The following is a 10,056-nucleotide window of genomic DNA, read 5'->3' as shown; positions in this document are numbered from 1 at the left end:
TTCCTCCAGGAGAGGTGTGCGGTGCCTTCGGTTAGGCTGGGCCGCCTGCTCGGGCCTTTGAGCAGCGGCGCCCCGGAGCTTGGCGCAGGACGGGAGCGCTGCGGCTCTGCGGTGTTTACCGGGCTGCCTTGTGCGGGGCCTCGTGCTGCCAGGAGGCCGTTGTGCGGCCTCACGTGTCGGGGGTTTTCCTTTCAAAGTCGAGCAGAACAGTGGTGCCCGGGCAGGGGAGGTCTGTGCCCCCGGTGAGGAGGCGGACTCGCTCCGGGCGCGGCGCTGAAGACCCCGTTGCCCTGTTTTCCAGGATGCGTTACGTCGCGGCTTACCTGCTAGCGGTGCTCGGTGGCAACGAGTCTCCGACGTCAAAGGACTTGAAAAAGATCCTCGACAGCGTCGGCATTGAGACAGACGATGAACGCATGAACAAGGTGGTGCTGCCTCTTAATTCCGGATGGTCTTGTCCCAGTCGGCATCAGATACGGGAGCTGTTTCCTTGGCTTCGCTGTTTCTTTAGCTGCCTTGCTGTTGATCAAGTCTTACTTAGTTGAGGTGTTTGCTGATTGTTGCGTGTGTGGCTTCACCAGTCAGAACTATTTTTACCTTCTTGTAGAAGTCTGGCTTTCTTATTTAGCACCTGGGGTCTGCAGAGATCCGTGTCAGTTGCTGCTGACTCCTGACTGGTCAATCTAATGTTTCTCAGTGGGGTGGTGACTACAGATAAGCATGTACTGAAAATAAGATCTGTTGGGGCATACTGTATAGGTTGCACTCAATGTTTAATTTGGGCGTCTGGTCGGTATTCATTCAAAGCGAATACTTTTCAAGGCTTGACATTCACTGATAATTTCTTTAGCGTACTGCAAAGAAGCGTTTGTTCCTTCACGGACAAACATAGGTAAATTATAACATGGACGTAAAAGATGCTCAATGATATGTAGGAGGACTTTTGTAATTAATGCTGAAATGGTTGTGTTGAAAAAATAGCCTTTTTAAAAAGAAAGTGTCTTAGTTTAGAATGTTTCTTGTGATATTACAGACTTTCAGCTTTGGGGACTTTAAAATAAATGGCCATGGGAGAAAAAAAAAGAAATACACAACCAAAAAATGGTCTTGTAACCTGGCCCATGCTTGTGTGCAGAGCATTTTCAGAGAGGTGGAGGGAAAAACAAACGACTTTCCCAGCTGGAGATAGTGTTTTACCATAGGCCAAACCAAACAATGGGTTGGCTGAGCTGACAGCATCCTTACGGGCGGGGTGTTTGAACTGGTGGTACTCCTGTTTAAATGCCAGGTCTTTCATCTCTGTCTGGTTTTCATTTGTTTAATAGCTTTGTAACTTAGTTTTCTGTGTTCCTGCAATATCTGGAAAGCTTCTCTGGGATTTGTTTTGGTTATAATTAATTAATACTTCTCTGTTTGCACTGGCTGTATCTTATGCTGGTGTACCTCTAATGAAGTCTTACAAACGCCTTCCTTCGGATGAAGCAAGCACCCAGGCGTGGCGTTCCGCAGATCGCGTGCCCTGCTTGAGCAGGAGGTGCCGTTGAAAACCTCTTGGTTAAAGTCCTTTGGTGACCGCAGTGTTCAGCACTGGCTCTTGGTAGCAGGGACTCACCAGAAAGGTCTATGACTTTTTTTTTTAAAGTGCTTGCTCGCTTGAGCAATTTTTCATTTTGTGTTTTGCTTTCCTCATCCCTGGTTATAAAACAATGGTAGTAAAATTGAAGTTGGGACTCTCTGTTCCAGTGCAAGGATACAATAGCTTGGCTATAACTTTTGGTAATGGTAGGAACGGGGCCCTGTTGGTTTTTTGTTTATGGCCCAGTGCTTCAGAGCCTCCCAGCGGGTATTAAGCAAGATATGTTAACAGTCCCTCAGTGACTAACAGGGCTATTAGTGGGGTTTCCTAACTGGCTCCATGACATTTGTGAATCCTTATTTCTACATGGTCCATGGATTCATTATGAATTTGTTGTAACAGATTTCATGAAGAAGCTTTCACAGAACAGTATGAAAGACTTACCTGAAACTTTTATTTCAATGTCCCGTTCCTTCCAGTGAGAAATAAGGAACATTGGGGCTGTATAAGCAGCAGGATGGAGGCATTGCACATGATGATTAATCAGTAATTGTTTAAATGCAGCTTATACTCATGCTGTTTTGAAACTATTAAAATTCTAAACTTAATTTACACAGGTTATTAGTGAGCTGAATGGAAAAAACATCGAGGACGTCATTGCTCAGGGTAAGTACAGTTTGAGTGTTGCAGATAATTGCCACTGCCACTTAAGCCTGAGCGCGTAGAATTGGTGCCAGCTCCCTGATTATTCATTGGTTTAGCTTTGTGGATGAGGACTGCCATGCTGCATCTCATGACTGAAATGACTGAGGTCCAGGTCCATTCTAATTTCCTGCAGGTCAGTGCCAGTACCTGCCGGGTTTCGCTTGTGGACCACATTAAACCGGAAAACTTAAGCATGTATGAGCTTACTGGTAGTCTGCTCATGATGTAGTTTTCTGGACATGTTCATTGGAGAAATAATTAGCTGCTCTTCATGTTCTCTGGGAGATATTTTATTTGCATCAGTTATGTAAAACAGGAAGAACAGACTGTTAAAGATAAGTGTTAGTTCACATTAAGGGTACGGTTACACCCGCCGTGATTAATACAGGCCTCTCCAGTACACATCTCTTGTAGAGCTCACCAAGTCCACCATTGCCTTTTCTCTAAGATGGAAGTCTTGAGTGCTGACTTCTGTAGAAGTTTGTGCTTTTACCTGCTGGCTTTTACCAAAGCTGGAACTTCTAACATGAATTGACTGGGTTATAGGGCTGAAATAAAGCAGAGCTGAGGTAGTGCAAAGGTTTCTGTTTAATCACTTCCTATTTTTTTGCAAGTGCATAGGCACAGGGGAACAGATATTTTCTTAAATGTTGGCAGGACTTTGCCTGGCCTTGGTGTTACAAGCAGTAACTGGACATTTCTATCCATGTGATCTGAAGACCTAAGAGAGCCATGTGCACGTGCTTACAACACTTGTGCTATCTCTTTCTGTAATACTTTTTCTTTAAATTGTTTCCTAGAACACACTGAGATGCATATGAAACGTTTGTTTCCTTGGCTAGTTTATCAGAGCTTGAAGTAACTGGGAATTATTTAGAAACTGATTCCCTGAAATTGGAATATGGGCAAACATACTGTGTGTGTGACCTCTGAATGCCAGGGGAGCCTTGGTATGTGAAAGGCAGATGCCATAGAACTCGCTAGCTTTCCAAAGATGAGCATAAATCAGAGGTTGGTTTGTTCGTCTCAGAGGAGATGCAATAGGGTTCACAGGGTGCTGGAGAATTTGTTTAAAATTGTGTACTCTTTGCTATAAGTACATCTTTCCTGCCACCTCCTTCTCTCCTGAAAGTGTGATCCAGTCATGCCCTCAGAGTTCTCTGTGTGAGTGGGGGGGTGGAGCAGTGCTGCCTATCTGTTACTGCTGAGGTATATTGAAATAGATTGCTGGGCTGTTATGCTGTATTCAGAAAACAGTTTTTCTGTATGTGTCAAGTTGTATGTTTGCCACTATTTTTATATGACAGTTTTGGAAAAAGAAAATGGGGCTTTGTGTACAAAAGAAACTTACTAATAATGTGCTGTCAGTGTTCTCAGGATAAGCCTTTGTGAATCTTAAACTCCGGAGGTTTTTCACAGAATAGTTTATACTTTCTTATCATGGGTGCAGCCTCTTGTTCCTTTCAGCTAACAGTGACAGATTCAGTCCATGAGACATAGTATCTGTCTTTTCTGCACTCATTTATCTTCCTTTCTACCTTCTTGCGTGCTTATGAGCATTTAAACACTCTCTTCTGTCCCACTCAGGTAATGGAAAACTTGCCAGCATGCCAGCTGGGGGAGCTGTGGCAGTCTCTGCTGGAGGGGGCTCTGCTGCTCCTGCTGCAGCTGCTGCCCCTGCTGCCGGTGAGTATGAGTGCTGGGGCATTGTTACAGGGCAGCTGCATTTTTCGCTATTAAAATCTTAACAATTGAGTCCCTATTTCAAGGCTTTTCCACTTTGGCAGTTCACTGTGTGACTGAAGCGTAAAGTGAACTGTTACTTTTTCTCTGAGCCATCAGAAGCATTTGTTCTTTACCTACCTTAAGATTGCTCTGGCTTAGAACCGAGAATCAGACTTCACTGTGTAAAGCACATCCCTTCAATAGTGGTGTCGGTGTCCCCTGGTGTTTATATTTGGCTACTGAAAGGGAATGACACCATGGGGGCTGAACACCAATAATACAGAAGCTGAGAACACCAAATTGTCTCTTGAAAATCTGGGGCTCAGAAAATGTAAATACTGACCACTGGCTCGGTCTTTCTTTTCCTTCAGCTGAGGAGAAGAAAGAAGAGAAGAAGGAGGAATCTGAAGAATCTGACGATGACATGGGATTCGGCCTGTTTGATTAATCATTTGTTACAGAGAAATTATTAAAATTCTTTTTTTGACCTTTTTTGAGTTTATTATTTTAACCATAGAAGTGACACTGGATTCAGACAGCTGTTCTTAAAAGAGCTCTGACAAAGCTTTGCTTTTTATCACCATCTGAAACAGGTATGTGAATTTCATGACAAGCCATGAGACTCAGCTCTCTTAAAGTGGTTAGGAAATGGCTACGCTTGTGTGAACCTGGATGCTTGTTTTGACACTCCTGCTGTGTCAGCAGTATATAGAAGCTGAATCTAGCTGATGTTAACTTGAGTTCATCTTCTCCATACTATTTTGCCATCCCAGTTACTCAGGAAACCCATCTATTCAGCAATAAAAGCACTTTTTCAGGATATGTTTAGTCAATTCCAAAACATGTGAAAGTGATTGGACAGCAGTTCTGAATTAGTCCAGAAATACAACTTCAGAGCTAGTTACAGTAATTAGCTTTTGTACGTATCTAAAAGCACCGATTTAATTGCTGTGGCAGATTTCCAAGATCTAGGGACAAAACCAATAAAAAGCTTGACTATGCTTGGATTTCATGGTACATCCACATGTTTAACAGAGAATATGTAACAAAATAAATGGTGCATCTTGCTCTTCATGGGACACTGAGCTCAATGCAAAGGTGCTCCTTACACTGAATAGCTGTTCTGAAGATAGCCAAACTATGAGGACATGAATCACCTCGATCTGAACACATATATACTATTTTATGAGAAGAATAGTATTTTTTGAGAACTAAAACTGATCTCTGGTGTGCCCAGAGGAATATGTCAGCTTGGGAGGACATTACATTTTGCTTTTATAAGTTGTCTTCTGCTAGGTGATGGTTCTGGCAGGCAGCTTGCCCTGACTTCTACAGCAGTCTTTGGCTGTCACAGTTAAGTAGGTAGAGTACAAGTAGCACGTGTGATGATCTTCCCATGGCAAGTCCTCACATGCAGTGTCAAAATGAGGTGTTCTGGAACAGTCTGCTGTGAAGCTTTACTGACATTGTTTTGGAAAAAAAAAACCCAAAACAACCAACTCTAATTGATACAGCTGTGTTGGTTATGAGTTATTGGACAAAGCATGGCAAGTACTTCTGAGAGGAGAGGGGTGACATCCAAGTAGGAAAAGCTATTTTGTCTCCCTGTGGTATACTGACAGAAAATGCCCATTACTTCACAGCAGCCAAGGGAGAGAGCAGTTTAAAGCTAAATCCTCAGACCTCAGAGTGGCCATGATTCAAGCAGCTAACCCCTGCTACCCTTCTGTATTTGTTGCAAGAAAGTTACAGGAAGTGATGGTGCCAGTACCTTTCATCTACTTTGTCTCTTAAGTCTTAGCATGGGAGTCTTTGTGGTAGTGATGAGAACTGCTAGTTCTCTGTCGAGACTCCCAGTGGCTGTGGTTTGGCACTGTAAGGGGTACTGGTGTACCTGTGTTTCTTTCCTCCAGATTGCTGGGAAAAGGTGGTTCTTGGATGTGGTTTTACTGGTGGATAACTGGATGTGGTAACATATGCACCCCCCCCCCCACACGCAATACTGCCTTGCTTGGCCATTGCAAGAGCAAAGTAAATGTCTTCACAGGAAGGAACTGCCCTGTCATGCCACCCAGCAGGGTTTTTCCATCTGCAAAGGAATTTGTTTTAGTGGCACTGAGCTATTCAATGAGTTTTGCTTTGCCCAGACCTGTGGGATGAGACTGAAACCTGTGGTCCTGCCTACATCTAGACTAGCTTCTCTCTTCCCCCTGTGAATTGTTAAACCTTGAGTTATGGACCTGACCCTGTGCTGGGTGTCCTCCTTTAAATTCCTTTCTGAAAGTGCATAATTTTGATTAAAACTTCTGTTGCTTAATCTGCTTTAAGATAGAGGAAGACTGCTCATTTAGTAAACTGTTTAGAGAAGAAACTTGGGGGCAGCTCTTGGAGAAAGCCCTGAAAACAGCATTTGTTACACTGCCATGGGAAGCCAACGTATTTCACATAGCAACCCTGTAGTTATTCCTTGTGAAGGTCAAGGGACAGGTCTGCTTCAAGATTTTGCACACACTTAACCAAATTTGTTAAAACCTCTGCCAGGTGAACATTTATTCTGAATGCAAAATCAAAGCATTTCAAGCTTTCTTCCCTCATGACTTAATGAAACAGTTGTCACCTGATGGCTTTATACACGAACAGTGATGTGCATGGAAGTCTGTAGCTGACTTGTTTGGTGCTTTGCATGGAGTTCACTGCTCTCTTCTGCTGATCTCTGAGCTTCAGCTATAGAGGAGCTGGGATTCCTGCCCTGTGGATGGTGTTCTGAATGTTCAAGCGTCACTGATGCCTTTTCAGACTTGGCAATGATTTCCAAAGGCAATGGTAACAGTGAGGTGGATGCATTGTATTCCATGATGCTTTCAGAGAAAACGATTGCAAACACTGGGAGTGGTGGTCCAGTCTGTCCCCTTGCTGAACTAATTCTAGCTGGAACAGATTTTTCCTGACTTTTTCTTCATAAAGAAAGGCACAGAGGCATTGAAGGGAAAGGGAATGATAGCCTTCTGCCTGGAGATTACACTGGTAACTGATCATCGCTAAATTGATAGTAGTGGAGAGTGATTTAGTCATAGGCCTGATGTTGAAATGTGAGCTTTCCTTGCTGGGACACAAATGCTGCGCCATCTCAGATCAGCTCTGGCCGAAAATCATTCCTTACAAATACCACAGGGCATGGAGAGTGACGTGACATCTTCACTACTTGGAAATCAGGGAGAATGTCCTGGACGCTACTGGAAAGTAACAAGCAATGGCTCCCTGGGGCCGCTGTCAAATTAACTGGTTTCACGCAAGCCACTGAGGCCCAATTTTGCAAGCTGCCGTATGCAGGCAGTCCTGCTGGACTCAGTAGGTTTGACTTACGTAGGGCAGAGATCTGCAGTAGCTTTCTTTGAAGAAAAATTCAGTCTTGAGAGAGCCAGACAAGGGTGCTGCTCCATTGCCTCACAGGATGCTCCTATGAAGCAAGTCCCAAGTGTTTGCCATGAAATTGTCTGACGTATGCAAACATTACAGGTAAGAGTGAGACATCGAAGTCGGGCTTTCCAGTGATGTTAACAGCACTTGGCTTGGACTTTGTGGCCAGTGCTCCCGTTTTGCCACCTACAAGCAATAATACTGAAGTAACATGCTGAAGACAAGCATGTAACAGGCTGCCTCTCTGTTTCCTTTTAATTCCCTTTGGCTGCCAACAACCTAGGTCTTACCTGAAAGAAACAGAGACTGCTTCTATGTTGTCTCATGGGTACTAACTGCTCACCATTCATTAGCCTAGAAAATAAATGCAACAAAGAAAGATTGCATGCAGAGCTGTCTCGGTGGCATCACAACATGAAGGGATCTTGCAGTGTTCTGATAGGAGTTTGATGCATGTGAGAAGCTGTCCCGGAAGTCTTGCTGACCTGGTTTATTGCAGGATTATGAGCAATTGTAGCATTATGGCAGCACTTCCCTATCGAGGAGAAAAATACTAGGTTGGGGGGTGATTTATTTTTGAGAAAAAAAACACAGTTGCCAGGCTGCTAGTGCCAGTATCCAGGCTGCACTCTGCAAGAGATTACTGTCCACATGGTTTATTTCATTATCCTCTTTCAACAGGGCATCATTAACCTCCTCAAATAGGCAACCTTGAGGGCCAAGGCAGTGTGATGTAAACAACTCAGGATGAGATTGCTGTTGAGAAATCAAGTGAAACTAACCCCAGTACTGTCACAGCACAACTGTTTGTTTTCCAGACGTAGTAGGAACCTTAGTTCTGGAGTGCTGAAAAAAAAGAGGACGCAGCGTTGTCTCGAGAATGAAGCTGGTTTTGTGGTTGCAAGTGTTAGGGAGGCATCTGCAAACAAGGTTCATTATTCAGTTTTGCCACAGATTCCTGCTAAAATCACAGCCCATTGCAGCGCAACCCCTGTTCTGGAAAATGCAAGACACTGTGTTTTCTTTGGGTTTAGCTACATGGATCTAACTTTCCATGCCACTAGAAGCATAGGGTAAAAGCACGGTGATTGTCTTGCTGTTCAGGGCCTCTAAAAGGGTCAAAGCTCAGGTGTGCCAGTGTTCACATATTCAGGTGGAGAAGATGAGGGCTGACAGTTGTGTAACCACATCAAATGCAAGGGAGGAAGGAAATTACAAAAGCAAGCAGAGGTATGAAAGGAAGAGAAAAAAGGGTGGGTACAGGGTATAAACAGAGGATTTGAGATGAGTGGGGTTAATTCTTCAGGTGCTTCAGGATGTAGCAAGGGTACTTCCTGGCAGCTAGATGAGATGGGTGAGCTCCAGGGCTGGACCTGGACCAAAAGACAAGGCTGCCCTCCTGCTCGTCTGATGGAAGGACAGCACACACATTTAATGAAAAAGCACTCTGTAGAGGCCAGAGCATGGTGCTTAGCTTGAGCTTAAGTAGTGGATTTGTACAAGTCTTGCCTGCTGAGTTTGGTTGCTTCCATCAGCTGATGGTGAGGCAGTAGGCAGCTTTTCGTAGAACCTCTATGGGGAGTGTACCAGCCTTTCTTACATCCTTTGAAAGGACATTTGGAGTGAAAGGAAAAGGAGGGGGTCTACTTGGATGACCTCCACTGACATAACTGGTGAAATTTCTGTGGGGAGGAAGGCCTGGCTTTGCTTAATCTGAGAGCAACAGGTCAACAGTGTCCCAGATAAGAAACTTCTGACCAGTTGTAAGAAAACTAATACAGGTAGATTTATGCCAAGATGATGTTTTTTAAATCTTTTGTGGAAATTGCTTTTGCTTCTTGTTGATTCTATAAAAAACCCCTACTTATGCTTTTTGTTTTGTACCCCCAAAACCTTCTTCCTGTTGATCTTGATTCCTTGCTTTGAGGTGAGCAGTTGCTTCTCTTGCTATGCTCATCCTTCTGATGTGCGTATAAACTTTCACACTTATCTAATTGTTTAAATTACTATAGTCTGTATTGTTTATGACAAGGGGATCTTTCCAGCTTCTGAAATCTATGTTGATCTCCTGATGCACTGGCCTCTCACCCAGTGCTGCTGTGGTGAGCCGATATGCCATGGGCTTGCCTGTGCTAAGAGCTTGTGCAGAGGCACTACGGAAAATTGCAGTTGCCCTACCCAAAGGTGTGTGTTTTGGTGAGCTTAAAGGTGTGTTGAGAAAACTGTGAAAAGAAGGTGAGTAAAGGTAAGCAACTCTGTGTGTTTTGGTGAGTTTAGAGACAGAGAAAACTATTAAGAGACAGGGGCTGCCTTTCTCTCTAGTCTTGTGCTGTGGCTATGCTAAGACTTGCCTCCCTCTGGTTCCTCAGCTTTTTATGAAAGTGGAAAGCTTCCCCTTCCTCTCATGTTTCTTGCCCATCTCCCGAAAAACAGAGGACTGTACTTGAAGGAAGCGCCAAGAACTTGGAGCAGAGACCTTGAAGAAACAGCATGTTTTGTGGGGGAAAAAGATAGGCTGCTGCCCTGGTACATGACAGAGTTTGTGGTGCTGCGAAGAGCTGTAGCCCTCTTCCCCTTATCCTCGAAGAAACTGGCGTGGCCTCTGCTACCCAAGGGAGGCGCTGGTACGGCTG

The 10,056-nt window shown here is 44.2% G+C and overlaps 1 protein-coding gene across 1 annotated transcript; it reads left to right on the top strand.

Moving 5' to 3' along the window:
- Positions 1-276: 276 nt before the first annotated feature.
- On the top strand, positions 277-4,499 carry RPLP2 (ribosomal protein, large, P2). Its single transcript, XM_010184328.1, has 4 exons — positions 277-425; positions 2,194-2,242; positions 3,869-3,967; positions 4,378-4,499. Exons 1-4 carry the CDS (start codon positions 303-305, stop codon positions 4,452-4,454), a joined length of 348 nt encoding a protein of 115 aa, XP_010182630.1. The 5' UTR covers positions 277-302; the 3' UTR covers positions 4,455-4,499.
- The last annotated feature ends 5,557 nt before the right edge of the window (positions 4,500-10,056 follow it).

Source organism: Mesitornis unicolor, unplaced genomic scaffold (genome assembly GCF_000695765.1).
Source record: "Mesitornis unicolor isolate BGI_N332 unplaced genomic scaffold, ASM69576v1 scaffold31475, whole genome shotgun sequence".
NCBI lineage: Eukaryota > Metazoa > Chordata > Aves > Mesitornithiformes > Mesitornithidae > Mesitornis > Mesitornis unicolor.
Note: the sequence above shows the minus strand (reverse complement) of the source record. Positions and strands in the feature narration are given on the sequence as shown.

What these genes read in the sequence shown, in the direction of transcription:
- RPLP2 (XM_010184328.1), top strand. Translation starts at nt 303, where the DNA reads ATGCGTTACGTCGCGGCTTACCTGCTAGCGGTGCTCGGTGGCAACGAG. An exon ending in ACGATGAACGCATGAACAAG is followed by an intron (nt 426 to 2,193) that starts GTGGTGCTGCCT and finishes TAATTTACACAG; the next exon opens with GTTATTAGTGAGCTGAATGG. An exon ending in CGAGGACGTCATTGCTCAGG is followed by an intron (nt 2,243 to 3,868) that starts GTAAGTACAGTT and finishes TGTCCCACTCAG; the next exon opens with GTAATGGAAAACTTGCCAGC.